General features: G+C 33.9%; 2 protein-coding genes across 13 annotated transcripts in view; one reads left to right on the top strand and one right to left on the bottom strand.

Moving 5' to 3' along the window:
• The window catches only part of LOC143225684 (uncharacterized), a 102,920-nt gene that overhangs the window by 62,484 nt on the left and 14,134 nt on the right, over positions 1–26,302 (top strand). For 7 of the 10 annotated variants that reach the window (XM_076455536.1, XM_076455535.1, XM_076455542.1 and 4 more), the window contains 4 exons: positions 1,133–1,420; positions 7,845–7,956; positions 11,114–11,213; positions 11,735–15,257. In XM_076455536.1, coding sequence (XP_076311651.1) covers positions 1,133–1,420; positions 7,845–7,956; positions 11,114–11,213; positions 11,735–11,810 — 576 coding nt within the window. In that variant the 3' untranslated portion in view covers positions 11,811–15,257. Of the gene's footprint in view, positions 1–1,132; positions 1,421–7,844; positions 7,957–11,113; positions 11,214–11,734; positions 15,258–26,302 lie in introns of those variants that run through there. The other 3 variants (XR_013013982.1, XR_013013983.1, XM_076455537.1) reach the window with 2 other exon arrangements.
• The window catches only part of LOC143225685 (retinal dehydrogenase 2-like), a 29,427-nt gene continuing 20,204 nt past the window's right edge, over positions 17,080–26,302 (bottom strand). For all 3 annotated transcript variants that reach the window (XM_076455544.1, XM_076455543.1, XM_076455545.1), the window contains exons 11-12: positions 23,112–23,151; positions 17,080–17,499 (exon numbers count right to left, since the gene is read on the bottom strand). In XM_076455544.1, coding sequence (XP_076311659.1) covers positions 17,467–17,499; positions 23,112–23,151 — 73 coding nt within the window. In that variant the 3' untranslated portion in view covers positions 17,080–17,466. The remainder of the gene's footprint in view (positions 17,500–23,111; positions 23,152–26,302) is intronic.

Raw genomic sequence — 26,302 nt, 5'->3', positions numbered from 1 at the left:
CATTCTAATCTTTATAATTAAGAACATAAGACTTGTATATTTAATTGGCTATGTTCATCACCAGGTTGACCTTTAGTTTTATTCTCAGTATCTAACTTGCTTGGATTGTAATTAATATTAATATCAAGTAAACAGTATTTAACACATATGTATAATATCGGTACATTTTATATTTTTCTTTGTAGTTTTATCATTTTACTTATGAAATTTCAATATTCTAATTGCTTATTTATTCCTCTGTAAGTCTTAAAACAGGTGAAAGATGAACAATGCTTCTAATATTAGGCGAGTTACTTAAACGTTTAATTTATTATTATTGTGTTAGCAGCCTTGACTTTTGGAAAGGGTTAAGGAATATCATATCTACCACTTCTGTCTGTTTTTCTTACAAATTAATAATTACATTATCCAGCTCAGAAGAGGTATATCACTTGAAATAGGGTAACTTGAAAATTATTTTATGAAAACAGGAAACATTTACATCATGATAGAATAAAACTGTAGTTGAAAAAGGTGGCACTTTTTTGTATACAGTGTAAAGGACGTAATTTACTAACGATTCAACTGATCGTCAGTTCTAGTAATGGGTTACTTACCGCATGTTACCTTCAACTAACATATTATTTCTGATTTAAAAAAAAAGTAAAATTAGAATTTGTTAGCTTGTGTTCATGTGTCATTTTTATTGTTTGGTTTGTCATTGTGATTTCTTTTGTTTGGTTATATTTGTTTTATTTAGATGTTTTACTTGCTTAAAAGTTAGTTTAGTAGCTAAAATTTATCAAATGTTGGCTTTAAAAAACGAGTACTAATGTAATCAGTTATGCCTATTTCGAACATTCTTTTTTTAACAGAGATATGTTTTTCACCTCATTTCGTTAAAAGATAAAAAATATAAAGTTTCAGCACAGACATGATGTTACTAAACAAATCGTAGAATAAATTTGATTTAACACTTTACACTGCAGTTGTAAGTTGTACCACTACGTTTTTATTAAAGTAAGAACGTGTAAGCAAACTGAAAGAAATCATAAACTAAGTAGTTTATTTACTTTGAAATGGATAATTTTCTGTCAAACAAACATGAAATGTTCTCTGAAGTTTTTACAATTAAAACTTGTATATTAAACAGGCAGTATCAAACACAACTTTAACAGAATCAACAAATAGCAGTCAGTCCTCAGTGAGTAAGAGACAAAGACCATCTGTTTTCTTTAATCGACCCAAAAGTTGGAGCTTACAGTCAACTCAGGCAAACAGCAGAAGAAAAGAAAAAGAGGAGGAACAAGAGGACTTCGTGACAAGACAAGCTCGGCTTCAGGCAGAAGCAAGAATAGCATTAGCTCAGGCTAAAGAAATGGCACGCATGCAGATGGAAGTTGAAAGGCAACGAAAGAAAAAATCTCCTATTGCAGATATAGTATGTCTTATTTAATTTAGTGTTTCTTAATCCTGCAGTGTGCAGTTCACTGATGGTAATTACAAGGTATTTGTTTTTTTCTATTTATAAAACCACCTCTACATTGATTCAGAAAAGTTACATTCAAGTTGTACCAGTCAAAACACGTACTTCTGTGCAAACAGCGCTAATAACGCTTTCTGTTATATCATGCATTACAATGAAGCGCTGTTTGTTAAGTTCGATGACGAAACACCACAATGTTCAGAGTTTATTCACAATTACTTGCCTAAGCTAAGTAGATGCACATATATCCACCTATTTATTACAGACCTTATATCACGAATCGTCCAAAATAGATATCTATAAATGCTTTGAGTTGCTTACGATTGGCAGAGTTAAAACCATATAATATACAATGGGCATAAAGAACAAAATAAATCACCAATTACCGCACATTATATAATTTTATTATTCCTTTAGTTCGCACATTAACATGTTAGCCGATGTAAGACATAAAACAAGGCAAAGGATATTTGTTAACTTAATCTCTTCATTTTGTAGAATTGAAATATACTTTACTGTGTTAAATTTACGTCTATATAGACAACTTCTAAGCTAGTGGTTCTTAACCTGGGTTCAATCGAACCCCAGGAGTTCGGTGAGTCAGTCTTAGGGGTTCGGCGGAGGTTTGTACACGCACACACTGTGTGTGTCTCCGTTCCGTTCCTCTCACTCGTATGATTCGTGACGTCATGCTCCACTTGGCCATCATTGGTTGCGGCTGATCACGTCACATCACTTGGCCTCAATATCTGTGCTGCAGGGAACTTCGTGTGCTTAGCAGTCGATTTGTGGCTGTAGTAATCGTGTGTCATTTGTGATTTTTTTCCTAAACTTTCAATCCCTTCATACTAACTATGTCGAGCAAAAACAGAAAGTGATCGGACGAATACGTACAACATGGATTCACATGTATAACGGAACATGATGGGAGTCAACGTCCTCAATGCATGATTTGCAATGCCAAGTTGAGCAATTCCAATCTAGCAACGGCAAAACTAAGAGAACATTCCATAAAGCTGCATGGAGATGGGAAATACAAGAACACAACGCTTGCTGAATTCAAGGTAAAGAGAGCCAGGTTCGATGAAAAGGCTACTTTGCCTGTTCTCGGCTTTGTACCCATCGACAAACCGATCCTCACAGCATTGTACAAAGTTGCGTACTTGATTGCAAAGCAGGGCAAACCACACACCATTGGTGAAGCACTCGTAAAACCAGCTGCATTGAAGATGGCGAATATCATGCTGGGAAAAGCTGCTGAAAATAAGTTATCCCAAATTCCTCTTTCAAATGACACCATCAGCAGCAGAATAGATGACATGAGCGATGACATCTTGGCTCAAGTAGTTGCAGATCTGATTTCAAGTCCAGCAAAATTCGGCCTTCAACTCGACGATACCACCGACTTTTATAATCTGTGCCAGCTTGTTGTATTCGTGCGCTATGTGAAGAACGACGAAATAAAAGAAGATTTTTCATTTTGTAAGCCTCTTACAACAACAACAACAACAACTAAGGCAGCCGACGTGAAGAAACTTGTGGATGACTTCTTTGGCCCGGCATGGCCAAGCGCGTAAGGCGTGCGACTTGTAATCCGAGGGTCGCGGGTTCGCGCCCGCGTCGCGCTAAACATGCTCGCCCTCCCAGCCGTGGGGGCGTATAATGTGACGGTCAATCCCACTTTTCGTTGGTAAAAGAGTAGCCCAAGAGTTGGCGGTGGGTGGTGATGACTAGCTGCCTTCCCTCTAGTCTTACACTGCTAAATTAGGGACGGCTAGCACAGATAGCCCTCGAGTAGCTTTGTGCGAAATTCCAAAAAAACAAAACAAAACAAAGACTTCTTCAGAGACAGCAATCTTTCGTGGGATATGGTTTCTGCAGTTTGTTCGGACGGAGCTCCAGTCATGCTAGGACGAAACTCTGGTATTGGTGCGCTGGTGAAAGCCGATGCACCACACATCATTGTAACGCACTGTGTTCTGCACAGGCATGCGTTGGCAACAAAAACCTTGCCTTCAAAACTGGCAGAAGTATTAAAAATTGTAGTGGAATGTGCGAAATAGTGCCCTGAAGTACCACATCTTCAAAGAGCTGTGTAATGAAATGGGCTCTGAATTCGAGGTACTTCTGTACCATTCTGATGTTCGGTGGTTATCCTGGGGAAAGGTGATGAATCATGTTTTTGCCATGCGTGTGGAATTAGTCCTGTTTTTGCGAGAGAACCAACATTGTCGTGCAGATTGCTTCGAATAAATCTGAGTTCATTCTCATTTTGGCGTACATGGCCGATATCTTCAATGCTCTCAATCAGCAGATGCAGGGCAGTGGAGTCAACATCATCAAAGCGGAATAAAACCCAAAGGCTTTTCAAAAAAAGCTACCGTTATGGAAACGACGGACAGAGAATGATAACTTCGCAAACTTTCCCCTGCTGGACGACTGTGTAAGTAAGATGTGCCTGAAATCGGAGACATTTCTGTACCCGGGGAACTGAAGCAAGCAATTGCCATGTACGTAAATGAGCTCGCAAAGTCTCTCGACGGATACTTACCCACCAGAGAGTCATATCCAGCATGGGTGAGACAGCTGTTCACGTTTAGTGTTGCGACAGCAGATGTCAATGATGAATACCTCGACGAAATCATTGAACTTCAGCAGAGCCAGGTTCAAGAGCAACTTTTCAGAACAACAACGCTCTCAACGTTTTGGTGTCACCAAATCGTAGCGTACCCTCTTACTGCTAAGAAAGCCCTTGAGATACTCATACCGTTTGTTACAACGTATCTATGCGAGCAATCCTTTTCAAAGATGGTAGACATAAAAACGAAGAAAAGGAACAGACTTTGTTGCGAAAATAATATGAGAGTGGCACTTTCCAAGGTGAAGCCGCGCATTTCTGAAGGCAACAGCAAAAGTCACATTGATTTGCAGTAAATATTCATTGAGTTATGTTTTTGTTTTTGTGTGAAAATCATGTTTTGGTTGGTTTTGTTCTTTAAACATAGTGATATTGTGTGCACCTGATGCATGGTTCATGTTGTGCACTGATAAAATATCTACTTATGTTTTTTTGAATTTGAAAAAATCATATTTTATTTTTCCAATTACGAAGGGTTCAGTGAATGCAAGTACGAAACTTCCGGGGTTCAGTACCTCCAACAAGGTTAAGAACCACTGCTCTAAGCATTATCTGATATCTATTATGAGTGAATTAATATATAACTGTTTCCTTTCAGTTTCTGTTTTAGATTGACGACTAGAATATAATTAATATGTTGCGTGTAAATACACGCTGCTAGACTGATCAAATATATTAAGTCTATACAGAAGGGAAGTCTTCAAAAGTGACAGTGAGTTAAGAGTTTTCAAACTATGTTTTTTTAACTGCTGTTCATTTTCTGCATATAAGCGACTGGTATAATGAAGAAGTTGTTTTTATTATTTGTGACTCATTGGCACCCTGATGTCTGAAAAAAATTACACAAACAACTGCGTACAAGTTCAACGTAAACCAAGTGAGTGGCTTTGGTCAAACTGTAGAGAATGTTCTAAAATATTTATTTACTGCAGACACTACATTAATGAAGCTTAATTCTCAAAAATAAGGCTCTTTGTGAAGAATGACAACTTGGCATTATAAAATAGTGTAAAATAGGTGCAAATGTTTCAACTTTTTTTAAAATTATATTGTTTGTTTATGAATATTGTCATTGTAATCATATTGAGTTGAGTCAATAGAGATTTTATATTGTCTCAAACAAACATTTCTTGTGGATTAAAATGCACATTTTTTCTAATATATGTTAGTTATGATTCTTCTTAAAGCAACAGTGTTCATGATTTCTGTTTGTGGACAAACCAAAGATTTAATGGGCAACATATTTGTTTTTTAACTTTGCACAAAGCTACTCAAGGACTATCTGCACTAGCCATCCCTTATTCAGCAATGTAAGACTAGAGGAAGGCAGCTAGTTATTACCACCCACTGCCAACTCGTGAGCTACTCTTTTACCAACAAATAGTGGGATTGACTGTCACACTATAATGCTTTCATGGCTGAAAGGGCAAGCATGATTGGTGTGACAGGGATTCAGACCCACGACCCTCAGATTACGAGTCGAATGCCTTAACCCACCTGGCTCTGCTGGGTCTTGGACAACATGAAAAGTGTACAAAAAATATTAGCAAAATCACTATTTCTGTCAATAAGGTCATTTCCATTACTCCATAGTTACTATACGATTTATCATAATTAGTTAGACATGTACAAAATCAAGTTGAGAAATTAGAGCTTGATTCTTAGGTTATAGATTAAACATTTAAAGCCAACAGAATGTAGTCTGTTGGTGAAAGTAGAAGGTGATAAAGTATATGGGCATTATTATGACTGAAGAATACCATTAATGATAGTCCTGCCTTGGAAGTTTTGCTGTCCTTTGTTCACATTAATAATTTTGTTCCCTCTTCTCACAGTAAATTACTTAAATCAGTTGATGATACTGATGTAAGATACTTGGTTAGAGAGATAGTGTTGAAAATTTTTAAAATTCAGATAGACTTGGATGACAACAGTGGGAAAGAACAGAAAAATGTGTTTCATTGTCAAAAGTGTAATTAGTTTCCTTGTGGTATGTCTTTCAATAAGAAAGTTGTGTTGGAGAAATATAGGTGTTTCAGACAATTAAAAAGTTTTATATTTTACCTTTCAGTAAATCTTGCAGCTGTGGTGAAAATAACAACAAAACAAAACAGATTGTTATGATCCATATATATTATTTTTGGTTTAGAGAATAAGGTTTTTTTTGTCTAAGACTGATGAGAACTGTTTTAGAATATCTTATTCTCTAATTCTTGAAGGATATTGATTTATGGTTTGGTTATAATTCAAAAAAAATGTTTATTGTAATAATAATATTTTCTGATATAAAATTAAAGATCTTATAATTTTTAAACTATCAAGAAATTTAGTCCAGTGGTTGATAGTTAAAAACTATGCTTCCTACAAGATTCTTGGTGAATATAGATTCCTGCTGATACTCAGGGAGAACGAGTCAATAGAGTGGAATGTACATTATGCAAATGTTATGATGCACAATCTTGCCAGCCTTGGCTAGAATTAAAATGTTACCTTCAAAGACTTGCTTAAAAGCCATTTAAGCATCTACAACATTCTCTCTTGAAAACAAATATAAAGTTTGTTCTGTCACCTTATTCTTTCTTCTCAGTAAAGTAGTCTAGGACGTGTTGCTTGCAGTGCTTTTGTAAAGCAAAGATTGCAAACAGTTTTAGTAAATGTAATGCACTTTTACAAATTTGAAGTAGAATATACCATTTTCAGCATGTAAAATAAGTTGTGTGCTACTGTGTGGATTGTCTTGGCTTTGTCTGTTTTGAGAATGGTGACACTTTTAAAGTCCAGCCAAGCATGACTGATGGTATTTGGCTTCAAGTCCAATCAAGTCACTGCCTAGGATCTTAGCCACCAAATCAATGTCTTACATGTGTATTCTTCACATTAGTTTTTCTAAACTTATGTAGATGTCCATTATATTTTAGATATAAAATAGAAATGGCTCTGTTAAAGGCTTGGCTCTCAGCCTAAAAGTTCCAGAATTTCTTCTTTCTACACCGTTTCCATCCCTCTTTTTCCTTGTAGTTCCAACTTATTGAATTGAATATGACAACTTTTACATCAATTTTTAATTTTTTTTAAATAAAATAACTAAAACTTTTTTTTCCTAATTTTAATTTCACTGTCAAGGTATCAATTTTTATAAAACTTTTATTTTGTACAAGTTCTACGTGACTCAGATTTTATGTTCTGATTGTAAAAATTAAAGGAGCACTTCAAACTTTTACGTCTTTTGAAAAACAAATCACTTAAAGGCTAAAATATAGAATTAATTTCATCATTACAGCCCTTAAATACGAGAAAAACAACATCAACGTTTCTTCAGATTATGTAAACTCACAAGTGTTTAAAATTCTATACTCTACAATATTTTACATATGGTGGTTAAACTTATATGAACTTGCATATCTGTACATTTACACTCCAAGAAATATACAATTACAATAATAATGGTTACTTATATGACTAGATCTTATGCTCGGCTATAACAAGTTTATTATTTATACTTGATTTTAATAGCATAAGTTGTTTTACTTTTATACTAATCTGAGCAGCTTTATTTGTTCTTCTATTTAACTATGAAATTAACTTTTTTACTTTGTTCTTGGATGTATTCTTGGTAGTAAAATTCATTGTTTTTGTTTGTTTGTTTTTGGATGTATTCTTGATAGTAAAAATCATTGTTTTTGTTTACTTTGTTTTTGGATGTATTCTTGGTAGTAATAATCTTTGTTTTTGTTTTTCTAGGTTGGCTTTATTCTTCCTGATGGACGTCATCGTCTTAGTCGTCAGATTCTTACAGACATGAATGTAGCACAGCTACAAGTAATTGTCAATGATTTACACACACAAATAGAAAGTATGTATGTTTCACTTGTTTTGAAGAATAGTTCAGGTAGTGTTGCATTATGAAACCTATGAAATTGTTTTTAATAATACAAAAAAATATAGTCTAATCTTATGAACAAGTTTAGTTGGTTAAATTTTATAAAATGTGAGCCACTTGAAAAGTGGCAATTTGCAATTAAATTGTTAAAAGTGCAATGAGAGCATTTTTTGTATTTATATAAGAAATGTATCAGGTGGTAAGGTCACTTGACTTGTTTTGCCTGTATGGTGTGTGAAGAAATTTCTCAGTTGAAACTTATTTGTATTTGGTATAACACTTCTAATAGAAATAGACAAATTCATATTTTCTCTATTTATTTAAGACAATTATGCTATAAGATTCCACTGTGTGTGTGGATATATTTGTGGAAATTGTAAAATGATGACAACAGTATAATTACAGATCTTATAATTGAGGGTTCTGAAATAAATAGATGACAACTTAGCTTATTTATTGGCAAGCATAATAGCATCACTTAGATATGTTTTACCACAAAAAAATCATTGTCTGGATCAGATCCAAGAGAGACCTTGATAATGAAGTAATAAACTGGTACTTTATGTATCATTTATATGGGGACATCAAACGTGTATTATGCTTGATACCCAACAATATATTTTGTGCTGTGAGAAGTTACATAAATGATTTCAGTTTCTCAAATATTTTGTCATACATCTCAGAGGAAACATTCTGCCTATCTTTTTACCAGCTTGTGTATGTCTTCACTTTGCATTGTGCCACTTTTATGTTTCTTGCCCACATTTGATATTTGTTGACACTTAGATTTATTCTGTAGAATATAGTATATACATATAACATTCACAATAATTAATTCAGACTTTTTTTTTTACCATCCTCTTCCCCTGCCCACATTTTGGTCCCAAACATTGAATTGATTTTTTCTCAGATCTCACCCATGGCTACGTTAAATTGATTTTGTATAAAGTCCACCTAGAAGATTGCCAAAGTAGATGTTGTGCCAACTCTGTGATATTTTAGAAGATGAAACAGAAATAGAGTTCTGAGTTTTGTAAGAAGCATTAAACCAGAATGTTACTATATGGAGGTATATGATTTATAGTGAAATCAGATCTATGGAATTCTACTTATATGTCATTCCTACTGAGAAATAGCAGTAAAGTTAGGTGAAAACACACCAAACTTAAGTATTTATTAAAATGAATGAAGAAAGTGTTTGTAAAAGTGGTAGAGGATACATATAAAAAATGTTTACATTTAAAAACTGAAGAAAACTCTAAACAAATACTTATACATTCTTTCTGAATTCTGTTAGTTTGCTCAAACAAAAGTTCACAAAGACACAAAAATGGAAAAAGATAGCATATAGTATTTCTTGACAAGCTCTAAGTTCAACACAAGTAACTTACTGAACCTTCTGCACCATACCATTTTGTATAATTTCACTGGCCAGGATAGATGAGACAAAAGTAGAGACTTGAAATTATAATTTGGTCCTTAGAGTTTCTCCAATAAATAGTTATTGATTGGATAAAAAATAAAATCATCCAAAACTCCATACTAAAATTGACTACTATTTAAATCTTTCTAAACATGTGTGGTTCAAAGCTGCTTGGATTCGAGATTTCTATCACTCAGCACTAGCTTATTTGACAAACCAGTATATAACAGTTTCCTGAACTTGTGAAGGAAAAAGAAATGCTGAAACGTAGTGTTGTATCTATAGAACCAGTAGTAGTTTAATTGCAATTGTATATATATAAATATGCTTTGTTAGAAACAATTTTTTGTCGTTTGTAATACAAGCAGAAATGCCACCCTACAGGCAGCAGTTTGTGCTAGCAATTACTAACCAGTAGTTTTCATACCTAGCTGTGAAAAAGAAAACTGAACTTCTTCTAAACAACTATTTTTTTCTGGAAAGTACTGCATAGGAAAAATGTTCACGTTGCAATTTTTAATTTTACGTGACTCATTTGCATCAAAATTATTCATAAATATTACTGATATGAACTGTAATGTTTTTATCTCTTGTTAAGAAACCTTTATTGAAAAATAATAGTTTGTTTAAAAAAAATCGTTTTTTTAGTATTACATTCAAAATTTACATGAATAAAGATATAATCAAACCCTCATGAACAGTTTCTAGCAAAAGTGTCATCTGTTATAAGGAAATGGTTGTTGAACATACCATAATTATTTTTCTAATTGTCTGAATCTTGAATACCCAAAGTGTAAAATTTGTAATGGATTGTTGTTTAAGATGTTCCTCAACAGATGGCGAAACATTTCAAAAGCTTCAATTATCGCTTCTGGTATTAAGATAGTTTTTCAGCACAACAGATGGCACCACTCTATTATTTCAGTCACGCAGTTAGATACATAAATAGCTATTTCATTGCTTATAGTAACATAACATGTGCCTTTTAATTGCATGAGAGGTTTTCTGTTTTGAAGAATACGATGAGTTGTTAAGATAAGCACTGGTGTAACTGCATGAAGGGAATTATTTTATTCGTTTTGTTAAGCGGCAACACTTTTTCCATTATTCTCATTATTCATGCATGGTACATAAACCTGTTCTATACCAGTAGCCTTAATAATGTATAACTTGTTTTCAATTCAATATCCAGTGATAAATTTGTTTCCATATTAAAATGTTATGACAAGTCCCTTCACCTGAAAACAAGTTGTATATTTTGTCACTAGGTTACTAATTAATAGATCACAATAACTGCTTCATACCTGTATGTGCAGAAACCACAGTAAAAACACAAATAACTAATAGGTGCGTTGTTACATACGTAGTTTCACATAAACACCCTTTTACATTGTAATAAAAAACTTTCAATTCTACATTGACAATTGCAGATACCAGTTTTGATACATGGCTACCTTTGAGGGTACAGATGTGATTTTTGTTATTTTACTTGTAGTTATATGCACAATATTAAGTCTGTTATTTGTTGTTAAGCACAAAACTACACAAAGGGCTATCTGTGCTCTGTACACAACAAGTTCTGAAATCTGATTTCTAGTAGATATAAGTCATCAAACATACCTCTGTGCCAGTAGCGACCAATGTTGAGATATATAACAAAATTCCTTTTTTTAATACTGATTGTAACACTTTTATAATTTCTTGTAGATTTAAATGAAGAACTTGTACAGTTACTCTTAGAAAGAGATGACCTCAATATGCAGCAGGACTCCATGTTGGTAGACATAGAAGACCTCACAAGATATCTGTAAGTGTACATTTGCTATCTTCCTAGCTGTCATCTTTGCCTGTAGTTCTAGTTTGCATTTGTTTTGCATCACTTTCTCATTAAAAATAATAATAATAAAGCTACAGAATATTTAAGAATTGAAATAGCATAGTTATTTTACAAACGTTTTAAGAATTCAATATAAAACAGTTTTAAGACTTATTGTTGGAAAGCTATGGAAAGTTGCTAACAGTGAATGCATGCAAAATGATTTATGGTGTAATTTGAGAAAAAATTGTAAAACTTTATTCCAGAATTTTTTGTTGTAACTCTTTAACTTATAATATAGGCATTTGTAACAAATTGAAAGATATATCAATAATTGTTAATTTGTTCTTTATAAGAGATTGTTGAAAACATTTTAATGAAACAAGACTGATTTATGTCTCAGTAGTTGTTTATTTAATGCTCTAACACTAAAATCCATGTTGTACTGAATAATATAGATGTTACAGTTTTTGTGGTTAAAAAAGAATTCACCAGCTTTTTTTTTTTTACAGTAGTGCAAAGAATGATGCATTACGTAATCGAGGAAGTACAGAACAAGTTGACTCGGTCAAAACAACTACCAAGTAAATAACACAAATAAAAGTGACTCATCTCTCTTTCACATCCCTTCAGATGTTGTACACACATTTGCACCCTAAACTTTCGTGTTGGGTGAAATAAAATGTAATGAACTGTAAGTATGGACTCATTAGAATAGAATGGATGGAATGTAACTTGAAAAGTTTATAAACTGTGTGTGTGTATATTTATGTTTTATCTATATCTACCAGTTTTTATATAAGAATGCTTTTTGTGTCATTATATGAGATGTATTGCAAGTAATAATGCATTTGAGTTACAAAATATACAGTATATAGGTTTGTCTTTATAAGTGCAGTTTTTTCCTGTTTTAGTCCAATACAGAAGTCAATAATGAAAGGAATCGTACAATTTAAGTACAGCAAGGACACAAGTGAGATTGTAAAGAAAAATGTTAACATCATTCAGTAAATGTATTTATAAAAAATAGATAATCAAGTGATGTTATAAAGCAATGCTGAGCCATGGCTTCAAATTGTTGATGAACATTGAGTTAGGTATAAACAAAAAGTGTTGTTGGCTTTTTCTTTATATAAGATGATTACGCCACAGTTGTATTAAGTCAACTCTTTTGTGAATTTACTTGTAAACTAATTCAATGATTTATAAGCTTAAAGAACTAAGTTCATTGAGAAAAGTACTGACATCTGTTAAAGAAGTGACCAATACAAGTGGCATGAGCTTAAAGATTAATGATTCAGTGAATATTAAAATTATTAGAAGAGGTACTTTCTTAAAAGCATCACAGGGACTAATAAACTAACTAATGTAATAGTGACTAAATAGAGTAAAATTATGAGAAACTACTTCTACCCATCACATATATTACTTTTACAAAACAATAGATGGAAGAATCTTCTGATAACTAGCATCATTATGATGAACTAAATAGTCACCAGATAAATTATTTCTCACAGCAACAGGCAGAATCACCAGGTAATTAGCATCATTAATCATAGTTATAAGGTTAATAAATATACCACTCCCTTAAGAAAGTGATGCTCAGTTTTCAATAAATAAAATTGTTGTAAAATATTGTGTCCAGAGTACTGAAAAGGGTTCAGATAAATGAGTTAATGTTCTCATGATAATTAGGAGTACTCAAAAATGTTGCATATGAAAAATATAAATGAATAATTTGATTTCTATGTTGAATATTTTTAGTCATTAATGCAGAATATGAGAATGACCTGATGATAGAAATCTGAAGAAATACCTGAAACAGAATGTTACCTTAATAAGAAAATAAGATGAAGTTAATCACCTTACATAGGATATAAACTAATGGCTTGAAATAGGTCAGTAGTGTTCTTGTGGTTTAATGAACAAGATATGACTGTGCCAACTATAGTTAAAAAACATTAAATCCTCCAATGTATTTTCTATTCAATGCTCACAACTTCATAAAATGTCATAGAACATTTCAACTTGCTAATTTAAATATTTATTGTTGTCACAAAATTACTCTTCATTTATTTGTAATACAAAGTTTGACCTGAAGAGGTTTAGTATGCATTTCACATGGAATATTGTAAACTATAGAAAAACCTTATCCTTGTAAGCTGTTAAAAGTTTTAATACTTTTAAATCATGGCTAAGAAAACAGCAATGTTAAACAATTGCTCCTCTAGTGTGCTAGTCTAAAAATAACTAGCTTTACATATTGTATTTTTCTCTTTGAAGCTATGCTTTGTTGTAGAATACTTAAAAGGTAATTCACTGCTGTATGTTATTGTGAATAACTAGATAGGAAATAGCAACATGACTATGCAAATTGCTTATTGAAAACCTTGATATATGCCATAATTATGCAACTTGCAATAACTTTTCATCATAAAAAAAGCTGTATGCAGTTTTTCCCTTTTCTAATTTTAAAATAAATTTCTAACTACAATAAACTAAGAAAGCTTTCTGAATTACTAGATGAAAAAGTAAAAACAATTTTTATAATGTTATAATTTTGCGTTTCAATCCCCATAACATAGTCTCATAGCTTATTGTGTAGTTTTGTATTAAAGCACTTTTTACACACACTTCAACAATAATTTTGTTTTGAAGTGGGTTTCTTTTTAGCCATTGCATGACAGCTCCTAGAATTGCTCCAAGTTTTTTTCTTCAAGTATAAACCTTTAACTCCTAGCTCCATCTTTTGACTAATTTGAAATTAATTACAGCTGTGACTATTGATGGTTCCCTCTTGTATTAGTAACAAAGGCAACAAAAATCATTAACAGTTCAGGGTCACTTTCTCACCACAGTGGCATATCTATTTTTAAACTCTGGTGATGTTTTGAGTGATACACTTCTATAATTTTCTGTAACCTAAATGACAGAACCATCTGTTTGTACAAGCACTAATTTTCAGATGGTTTGCATAGCATTAAATTATAGTGTGATAGCAAAGTAGTTTGGTTTTTTGAACCATTATCACATTAGTCATAGTGGTTTGTTTGTTTTTCAGAATTTCAGTTCAAGAAGGGTAAACATGACATTTTGAGGAATATGTAAATACTTATTGATTGTGAAACAAACATGAAAAATAAGAACAGATATTTTGGTGTACATGTTCATACTTTATATATACTAGACAGAAAAACAAAAATTATTATACCCCCTGCAGCATAGCAACTGGATGCATTCTTTTCTGCACTCAAAAGTAGTTTGCTCTGGCCTGCTGCATAACTTCTAAAGTTGTATAAGTGACAGTCGTGCAATGTTTCATTTAAACTGATTTACTCAATAACTAATACATGTGTAGTTTTTGTTTCAGTTCAAAGTGATGAATTTTTGGGAACCTGTACATTTTGTTATTACTATTTTATCTGTTAATGAAAGCTAATGTGTATTTGTTAAGAACTTCTAATGATTTGTGTGGGGAAGGGGGGGATACCAGAGAATTTAAAAATATAAATAACATTGTACATAAAATTGTTTTCCAATGTAATGCACAGTTTATCATTTTCCTAATATTCCAAATTTATAGATGTATTTATGTAAATCAAAGAATTATTAGAAATTAGCTGTTATGTATGTATGATCTACAGAATATCTTACCTAACCTCAAGATATACGAGTTTATGTTCCTAGATTCATTGTTGTTGTTTTTTCCAACTTATATATACAATTGAAATCCATGGCATAGAATGCAGTTTCACTAGATGTTTATGTATAGAATACTGCATAAATTAACCAAAGTATTTAAGTTATATTTCCATGACTTAGAAATTATAAAAACAAAATGAGAGAAATGACACCAACATTAGTCTTATTTTAAACTATACAAATAATCTTGCTGTATTTCTGTAGGGCAGCTGTGTTTGAAAGGTTTGAATGTCATTGTTAACAATAGCAGTAACAAGGTTTTTGTTAATAAGTAATTTCAAAATGTTTAATATTTCACAATAAAAACCCATGTCTGGTATTAAAGACTTGAAATTTTATGTCTATTGTTGTAACTAACTCTTGCTGAAAATTATTACATATGCTAGTTACACAAGTCTCATTGCAAGATCCTTGTAGTGTTAACCACTGTTGTGACTTGCTCTTGCCAAAAATAACTGTCATGCTTAATCAGTACATTTGGTGCTGTTTCAAAAGATGCAGTTCTCTTAATGTTTGTGAGTAGGTACATTATTTTAAATAGGTAGCTATTTAATATTAGTTAATAAAATGCCAGTATTAGTGTTGCATTCAAAAATGTTTTTGAACCCTTTTCCTGTTTCAGGTTGTTTTAATGTTTTTGTTTTGTTTTTTATTAATATACTTATGACTATAATAGGTAGAGCGAAGCATATCCTGCTAGTATTATTGAATTCATGAAAAAACATCTACTGTATTTATCTTAGATTTATAATCTCTTTTGAGTGAAAGTAAATTAACCTATTATCCTTCACATGATGCTCATAGGAATCTATTCTTACATTTGTAAGTATCAGCTTATATCCAATAAAACAAGCTGTGTATCAACACATAATACTCAGGCACCTTAGCATTTTCTCACAAATCACAGAAAGAGATTAACATAATGTTATAGAATTATAGGCAAGACATTTAGTAAATGTGTTCTAAAGTTTTTTAAAAAACAGTAACAAAAGTCTGAACTTCAAACAAATTGAAAAATATTACTTAGTTTCTCTTCCAGATTTAAAATTTGCATTTTGAAATACAATAAATGAAAACAAATTAAAAAATTCCTCTTTAGCTCAGGTAGAAAAGCTTATTTTATATAAAAATGTTTAAAGCTGCTCAAATATACTGCATAATAATGATTGTCATAACTTGTTTGTGAATTATTTTTCTTACCTGTTGAACATAACAATTTACCTCAAAACTACCATAAGGCTGTACTATACATTTTGTTAAAATCATAGAAAAACAATTTCCTGTACTGCAGGGTTTTAACTTATTTTTAACAATATTATTTGGTACCCTTTTTTTTCTAACAGATATTCTGTAAATTGTTTGTGACGAAGTTGAAAAGATTTATCCTGTAGATTAGTGTTTTATGTGAATATTGATTAAGCCTAACCTTAAAAACTGTAGAGAGCATATTGTACTTTATATACACTATTATAGCTACACAAATTCTAGCAAAATATCTATAAAGGGCAGTTAATGAGTGTCACCATTATGGCACTGAACAAATGTTCATGAAATTAAGAGTTGCAAATATTCCTTTGCTATCATGGGGATCTACATATTATTTCATAGTGTTGTAACAAGAAAAGTAACTCAATAAGTGTAAAGAAATGAGCAAAACAACTTGGGTGAAATGACTAATGAATTACAAAGAGAACCCAGCAGTAATTGATTGGATCATTCACATTATTAATGGTATTTTGAGACTTCTAGAATACTAAATCCTGTAACCAACAGTCATGAAACTAAAAGTTCAATGTTCGAAAGAGAAAAATTCATGAATTAGAAAAGAGCAATATGATACGAGAAGATGGTTTATTCTTTCTCTAGTAAATAGATTGATGATTTTAGTTTTTACAGTCACATTCTTTCATTCTTTGTTCAACTGAAAATTACATAATGCAATGTTTTAGTTATTAGGAAGTTATACACATCAGTATGTCAGTGGAAATACCAATACAACTATCTTTTTTAATTACAGCACTATTTACATTGTAAACCAAGTACCTTCAGTTATTGTAAATCTTAATTAAAACTCTAGAAAATACATTATTTTTGTTCATTGCTAAAATCAACTTCTGTTTCCAATGTGAGTAATGACTTACCACATAGCTAACAGTGGGCAAAAAACACTTTTATTAGTTAAACATATGGTACACAGGCAAAAATATTTCCTGTGATGTACAATTTCAGGTTTCAGTTTTCTGAATAATAAACATTAATAATAAGCTTCTCCAATAAGTTCTAACATTACAAAGTTGAAAAATAAATGCATGAAGAAAAACTGTGGTTAATGATAAATTCAAAAATAGACAAAAAAGGATGTTAAGAGTAGGATCCTAGAAAATAGTTAACTTTTTTTTTTACTAAAACAATTATAATAATAATGGATAAAAATTCTAAACATGAATAACTGAATTGTTTAACATTTTACTGAATATTACTTATTGTAGCAAACATCTGGTCCAATATTCATCTTGAAACTTTCTTCTGTGATAATCACCAATTAGGAATTCTTCTTGGGGATTTTAATTGTTATCTGGAATAAATTCAGATTTAAGTTACATTTAATTATGGTATTTGAGTTGATCATGCAAGTGAAATTATAAAAAATAAAAGTTTAGAAGAACAAACTTTTCATGAACATTTTGATTAAGTAATTAGAACTGGCTGAAATCCCCTTGATGTGGATTCCTGTACGTGGTAAGGGGATCTCCCAGAAAAGGTTCTGTACTTTCAGTTTACCTCCTCTGGGATCTAAACATCCACCTACATGATTGCCATATTTGGAGGAAAGGATCCTGGTGGTTGAGGAGTCCAACTCCAACACTCCACTTTGGCTTTGAATTCCTGTAGATGGGCAGTCTTAGGGTGCCCATCCCCCCCATAAGATGTCCTCAACAGGTGTTGTGGACATTATGTCTGATACTGATGTTCGGGTATAGAGCTCATGAAACCCTGGCTATCACTGCAGTGAACTTGTATACCACTGTAGTGTGTCCCCTCATAGGGCTCCATGGTGGGTAGGTTCAGTGGGCACCGAAATATTTTTTTCCCCTTATGGATACCCCTAAAAAAAAACCAGCATGACAGCATAGAGAAAACTCCGACTACTGCCAAACTACCGTGCATTGATAACTCTGTATGGTCAAACTTACAACTTGAATCTGTCTCAGTATTTTTAATTATACATTCTTTAACTGAAAAACCATTTGGGAAAATGTCTCCATTTTTTCATTCAGAAGAGCTTGCTGGCTCACCTAAAAAATCGGTAAAAATTTAAAAGACATTTTAGTGGAAACAACTTCATCACAACATTCCAAACTCCTGTTGAAGTCGAAGGCCATTGGGGATATACCCATTGAGGTTACTCTTTATTCTACTTTGAATTCTTCCAGAGGAGTTAAAGTTGAGAGAGATTTAAAGACCATTCCAGAGTCGGAGATCCTCGCAGGTTTCCCCAGCCAAGGTGTTACAGCTGAGCACCGAATTTTTACTCGTAGAGACGGGATTATGGAGCCGACGATTGTTTTAACACTAACATTTACATCACGTCCTCCTACCACAATCATGGCAGGATATCTGAATTGTAAGGTACAGCCTTATATTCCTAACCCTATTAAATGTTTTCATTTTCAACGATTTGGTCAGTCGAAAACATCTTGCCGTGGTTCCTTGACATGTGCTGTTAAAGACCATGATGCTTTTGAATGCCAACTAGAACCGTACTGTGTTAACTGTTATGGTCCACATCCTTCCTGTTTTATTTCTTGCCATAAATGGGTGGAAGAGAAAGAAGTACAATGTCTCGAGACAGTTCACAATATTACTTCTCTAGAGGCTCGGAAATTACTATTTCCCATTCTGTCTCAGACTTATGCTGCTGTAATCCATTCCACTACTACAGAAGGAGTATAGACAGAACTTTCAGTGCCTCCTACAGAATCCTTAACAGTGCATCTTAATCTAGTACCCTCAAAAATCAACAAAGTTAATGAATCAGTTTCTATTTCTATCTCTGTCCCTACCACATCTTACAGTCATTGCCCAAATTCACCTATTGTTTCCATGGGGTCTTCCTCTCTTTGCACCCCAAAAATTAAACAACCCATTCATTCATGCCCTCAAATTACTAGAACATGCGTCTACAAACTCCAGAGCAGGATCATTAGAGAGTGACCGACCCACATCCAATAAAGAAAAAAAGTACAGTTGCAAGCAGAAGGTTTCTGTGCCATATTCTCCTAATCGAATATGCTAATCGAATGGAACTGTCAAGATTTTCAATAAAATGTGAATTACATCAAGGATTTGACTGACTTTCATCATCCCAAATGTCTTTCTTTACAGGAAAGATTTTTAAAACCTACCAATACAGTCACACTTCGACAATACTCCTTATACAAAAATGACAGGTCATGTGTAGGACAAGAACATGGGAGAGTAGCACTGCTGGTTGATCAACATATGCCCAACTGGTCCTTGTCATTGAATACACCCTTTGAGGCTGTAACCATCCGTATCTCCTTGGGTCGTACCATCACTGTTTGTTCTCTGTACCTTACCCCTGGAAAAATTATCATCCCTAAGACCTTGCTGCCCTTATGGAGCAACTGCCAACCCCCTTCTTAACTTTGGGGGATCTTAATGGGCATTATCCCCTCTGGTTCTTACACTTATTTTCATGCACCCAGTCAGTCATTTACTGCTATAGATTTTTCTATCTGCTCCCCTTTGCTTTCCACTTGTTTTTCTTGGGAGATTGACATCAATCCACAGGGTAGTGATCATTTTCCTATCATATTAAGAAAGATGGGCCGTGATCAGTACTACCTGACCCTGTGTCTCATTGGAAGTTGGACCAGGTCAACTAGCCCTCTTTCACTGTTCTCTCAGAACTTGTTCCTGCCATCTTATGTAAATCATTGATAGATGATTGTGTAGCAGCAGTAACTAATTGTATTGTCTAAGCAGCTACTCAGTGGCTGCCCAAACCCTCAACATCTTTCCCACAGCATCTCCACACTTCATGGCATTCTGCTTATTCTATAACACGAAAATCTCAGAAACATGTTTGGGATTACTTTCATAGATATCCCATGCTTATAAACCACATTGCATTTCAGCAACTCTGTGCACAGACTCTGCAAGTTAGACATCAAAGCCAGAAAGAATCTTGGATTAAAGATACCTCGAGCATTTCTTCAACCACCAGCTCAAAATTCATATGGGACAAGATCCAGAAGGTGAGTGGATGGTATACTTCTGCCCCCCATTCTCTATCTTAATATTTAATGGCTATGAAGTTGCTGATGCTCAGAGCATTGCCAATACTTTTGGTGAATGTTTCTCTCATGCATTTAGTTTTCAAACACATCCCCTTCCTTCTTAACTATTAAAACACAAGTTGAACATCTACCTCTTTCTTTTTCGACTGATCATCCCTATGACAACAATCACCCTCTTACGCTGGTGGAACTCAAACTTGCACTTCAGTCTGACAATATATCAGTTGGACCTGATGATATACATGGTGAGATGCCATGCCACCTTTCTCCTGCCTCTCTTACTATTATCCTGGCTGTCTTTGACTGGATATGGCAGGAGAATGTCTTTCCTGATGCTTGGTGCCAAGCTATTGTACTCCCTATTCTTAAACCTGGGAAGGATCCAAAGATTCCTTCAAATTACCAACCCATTGCTTTCACGAGTTGTCTCAACAACACCTTAAAGAGGATGATTAATGCTAGTCTTGTTTGGTTCCTTGAACATCTCTCACCTACTCAGTGTGGGTTCTGAAGACAATGCTCCATGACAGACCACTTAATTTGCCTTGAAACATCAGTTACAGAAGCCTTTTTGAAGCGACATCTTGTTTCTTTGTTTGTTTTTTTACTTAGAGAAAGCTTATGATACAACATGGAGATATGGCATCTTGCGAGACTTTCACGTTTATGGATTGGATGAAAATTTGCCACTTTTTATTAAATATTTTTTAATGAACTGCTGATTCCAGGTCCATGTGGGCTCAACACTATCCTGTTTCTTCCCACAAGAACTTGGGGTTCCTCAGGGCTGTGTTTTGAGTGTTACACTTTTCATTATAAAGATTAATACCATCAGTGAACAGCTACCCCTATAGTTGCAAATGGTCTTTTCGTTGATGACTTTTACATCTCATGTCAATCATCAAACATGAGGTTTATTGAGCAGCAGCTACAAACTGCAATCAATTATACTTAAGTGGACCACAGCAAATGGTTTAACTTTCTCTCCCTATAACTGTTTGTGTACATTTCTGCTGCCAACAGGGTATTCATTTACATCCAGAACTTCTTATTGATGATGCTGTACTTCCTGTTGTCCCTCAGGCAAGGTTCATAGGTCTTATATTTTACTGTAAATTAAACTTTATTTCCCATATCAAGCAACTTTGTGTCAAATGTGCAAGAGCACTGAACATCCTCAGTGTCTTCTCTTCCACCTCTTGGGGAGTAGACCGATACTCCATGTTTAAAATTTATTGTGCCCTTATCTGATCCAAACTTGAATATGGGTCTATGGTTTATGGTTCTGCCAGAACCTTAGCACTGAAAATGCTGGATCCTATCCACCATCAGGGGCTTCAGCTTTGCACTGGGGTCTTTCATACTTCTCCAGTCCAAAGTTTGTATGTGGAGTCCCATGAACCCCCTCTGTATATTTGCTGTTTGCAACTGTCTCATGTATGCCACCAAACTTTGCTCTTTACCACAGCATCCTACTTGGGGTTGTGTTTTCCATCCTCAGTGGGCCACACTTTTTTATAATAGAAAATCTGCCATTGTTCCTTTTAGCCTTCATATTCAGGCACCATCAGAAAAATTGGATACATCTTTGAATAGAATAGTAGTATCAACAGTTCGGCCTCTTCCACCATGGCTAATTACTATCCCCAACTGTGACCCATCTTTGAGTCATCTGAGGAAGGCTGGTACTCCCGATTAGAAATATCACTATTTGCTGAACATCTTTTAAATGATCCATTCATTCCCATATATACAGATGGTTCAAAATCAGGTGTCTTTGTAGGTTCTGCCGTGGTTTGTTACAGTTTGGTTGTAGCACACAGAATCCCCTCTACAGTTTGTGTGTTCAATGCCGAATTGTATGCCATTTCTCTTGTCCTGAATCATATTGAAATTATGAAATATACAAATTGTACGATATATACTGATTCACTTAGCTGTCTCTTGGCCCTGACATTTCATGTCACTTGTCATCTTATTATTAATATCCAAAACAAACTGGCCCATCTCTATCATCTATCTCTATCCAGTTTTTTTGGATACCAGGTCATGTTTGTATTCAAGGGAATGACCTAGCTGACAGAGTAGCAAAGTTCATCTGCTCTGGCTCTATCACCACCATCCCTGTTCCATACATGGACTATGATACGATTATCAAAACCCAAATATACACCAGTTGGAAGTCGACCTGGAGTGAGTAATGAAATAAGCTTTTTCAAATCAAGCCTTCTTTAGCTCTTTGGCCATCTTGTTTCTGTAAAGATCGAAGGGAGGAAGTTGTTTTGGCTAGGCTACGCATTGGTCACAGTTTTTCAACTCACTACTCTCTTTTATCTGGTACTGATGCACCAATGTGTGGTCTGTGTGGCACTCAGGTCACAATCATATTTTATTATCATGCTGTTGTTACATCCAAAAACAATGATGCCATTTTAAACATATTTTTAAGTAGGTTTGCCCTTGACATTAGCCAGCATCATAGGTGATACTGGCTGCCTCACTCGTGTTTTTACATTTTTAAGAGCCATTGGTCTTTTTAACTTAAGGTTTTTATTGGACTATACACTGCTTTAGCACAATTTCTTTTACACATTTTAATTTTATTTTGACCTGAACCCAGGACTGGAAAGGCCAACTTCAGGTGACTGACAATAAGTTTGAACTTAATGCTTCAGTCTTCCTGGCAGTTCTTAACTTTACATATTTTAAGTATTTTTACCTTCATTTCCATATACCATTATAGTATACTACATTTTGTTTGGCACAGATAGCCAAGTAGCTTTGTGCCAATAATCATGAAATACCTACCTACCTGGCTAGAATATTTTTAAAATTATTTTTATTAAAAATTAAGTTTCATTACCGTCTTGACCTCCAAGTATTCTTTTAGTCCATCTTCTCCCCTGTTAAGTAAAGTTATGAGATGTATTAAAGCCTACAAAACTTAATTGTAGATGTAACTTAAATGATTGATGTTAATAATGCATTGACCTATTTTTAAACATTAAACAAGTTCAAGAAAGTGGAAGAAAAATTGTAATCGCTACTAACTAAATTCCAAAGACATACATTATGCTGCTTTCCAATAACACCTGGCTACCTACCCTCTAGTAATAGTAATTTTACAAGATGCACAAAAGAAATACAATCCACAGTTCAATACATGCTACATTACAATCTTTCAATAGACAGAATTTTATACTCAACAACAGTACTTCTCAGCTACTGGTCCATTACAACCATCTTTCCAGTTAAGTGGATTTCATGAAAAAAAACCTGATAAAATATTACTATGCAAGTCGATGTTTTTTTTATTGTATTTGCATTTTAGTGGTATAACATAGCTTATGGAGGTAGGGAGCTGGTTTCTAGTATCAAAAACTTAAAAACTGAACAATAAAATTTTGTTGTTGAATTTGCTGTAAAATTTTCAGTCAGCCTCAGTATAATTTTCAATATTATGAGTGATCTCATTTTATAATTTTCTGTATTTATTATCCAGAACACAATTTAGTATTCATGACTAAACTTTAATAACATACTTTAAGCCCATCATACAATCAAACTTCGATAAGAATGCGAGGTTAGTTGAGTGACATTGTAAATATGAACTACGATTCAAGAAGACAATATACTTGAAACTATAAGTGTACAACATACACATTTTATTTAAAATACATGTTATAGAAACATAATGGGAAGTTTTCTATAAACTGCTCATAACTTATTCTCTTGTAGGGCATCTTTAGGTCACCATGGTTTGTGTTGCAGGTGATTTTTTTTGGTAGCATGGACCTGTTGGCAAACTTGTCATTACTGTGGCTATAGTTTGAGGTATGTAGATGTGCAGTGGTTTTATAGTCAAGTCATAAATGTGACTAACTGGTTTGGGAAGAGCAAATATCACTTTATACCAGTTTGTAGCCATTTCTCTTGATTAAGAGTTAATGTGGTACATACTAAGGTACAGAAATTCTTCAGATTCTTATTTTCCAGTTATCAGCCATGTCTAAAATTTGATGTCCATACTAATTGATGAATGTTAAAGTTTTTCTAACCTCAAAATGCATTTTCAATAGATACTTACCTCCATTCATTTTGTGCTGCCCTCTAAATGCATAATTTTTATTTGCCACTAGCATTGATGCTCTCACCTATCCTCATGTGGTATAGTTGAGCTGTAGCATGCAACAACCATCCAGGAGTGCAACATTTCCTAGTGAAGCTGATTAGCTCTATACTACAGAGCACTCTCATCTCAAAGAGATGAGAAAACATTTATGCTTCAGAGACGGAAAAATGAATAGCTAGAATCCTACATATAAAAAGGTGGAGTGACCAGATGCAGTACACAACCAACTCATGGTACCTTGGAACCCAACATCTGGATAACAGTAGGAAAGGAGAATGTAAAGATGGTGGGTCACCTTAAGTTCATTCTATATGGTATCAGGAATTTTCCCTCCATTCCTTGGTAGAGAAGGTCTCTTCCAACTGCACATGTGAGGACTTAAATTGGTTGGGCCTATGCCAATCCAACACAAGACTACCCAGGAATCAATATTCAGGTTGCAAGTGAATGGAAGAATGGTAGTCAGAGGAGGTGAACTGTACATAGTGGATTTATGTAGTCAAAAATGCAGAAGCATCTGGTATTTGTCTTCTGCTCAGTGGTAGAAGAAAAGTACTTAACATTCACCTACTTTTGATCGAATGGAATTAGTTACATTTAAGAGGAACCCTCCATGGTCTATCACTCAGCAGCTAGGAACTGATAAATGGCAAAGAATTCACAATGCAGTGGGAAGTTTGGAGGATTGCAGCACCCTAGAACAGTGAAATGGGTGACCATGAAAATCCTATTTAAAAAGCAGGCTACTTCTGATTTATTCAACAACTACCAAAGGGATTGGCGGTGAACCTGACACATCTTTACTCGTAGTAAGTCTATGCATTGATACAGTCTGATGTAGGCATTATTTATTAAAGCAAGATACCACAAAAAAACTTCTAGTGGCCTTGTGGAAAACCCACCTCTTCAGTGAGCATTATAAACCTGCAAGTCTTTATGGTGCAGATCGAAAGTTCAGTGGACATGCACTGCTCACCCTAGAGTGGGAACCAAGAAGGTAAGAGCCACTGTAAAGTTAAGTGATTGATAAAAAAGTGAACCTATATGGACAGCCAAATAACATATGTAACATGCTACAAAAGTGTGAAGTATATTCTACATGCCACCCTGCATGGTTTCCTCCAAAGGACAACAGGAGCGAGCAGCCAGGAAAACAATGAAAATGAAAAGATAACATAACTGGTAAGAGGAATCTTGGAAGATGTGAAAAGGATCCTTAGACAATGATGCATACTCCAAATGAATGAATAAGTTAATATAGCCATCCAGTAAGGGTTCCAGAGAGAGAGAGAGAGAGAGAGATTCCCAGTATAGGAGTTACATGGGATAAAAAGTTGAAAATGAAGGCCACAAAAATATGCTGTATGGATGACATAACAATAAAGAGCCAAAACAGGAGAAAGAAAATGGTTGAGATCATAATGGGAACACAGATGAGAAATAAAGTATGAATGTGCTCATCTTCATACACTGCTAACATTTTTTGGAAAAAAAAAATTGTTCAGATTAATTAGAACATTATAAATGATAAAGAATGAAAGAAGCATTACAAGCAGAAACATCTAAACTACAACATGCACAGGCAAAGAGGAGTCAAAAGTAAGTCTTTAAGGTGAAATGGTACAAACAGCAAGTGGCCAAAGACTTAAAGGGTAAGGACGTAAATGACAATACTGATGTTCCAATCTAGTAGGGCAATTGAAAGGGAAGGAGGAAAAAAAAAAAAAAAAGGAGGAAAATATGAAGAAAGTGAAAAGTATTGAATAAAGTTGCTCTATGTCCAGCAATAGTAGAAACAGATAAATCACTTTCAAAGAGGGAAGGAAAAAATTATAGGGGGGGGGACAGTTTGCTGATAAGGTGAGAAGCCATGGCACAGAATGCATCTGTGCTGGTAAATCAACAAGGAAGGAGATAGAAAG

The sequence above is a fragment of the Tachypleus tridentatus genome, chromosome 9, assembly GCF_004210375.1.
Source record: "Tachypleus tridentatus isolate NWPU-2018 chromosome 9, ASM421037v1, whole genome shotgun sequence".
In the NCBI taxonomy this organism is placed as follows: Eukaryota; Metazoa; Arthropoda; class Merostomata; order Xiphosura; family Limulidae; genus Tachypleus; species Tachypleus tridentatus.
Note: the sequence above shows the minus strand (reverse complement) of the source record. Positions and strands in the feature narration are given on the sequence as shown.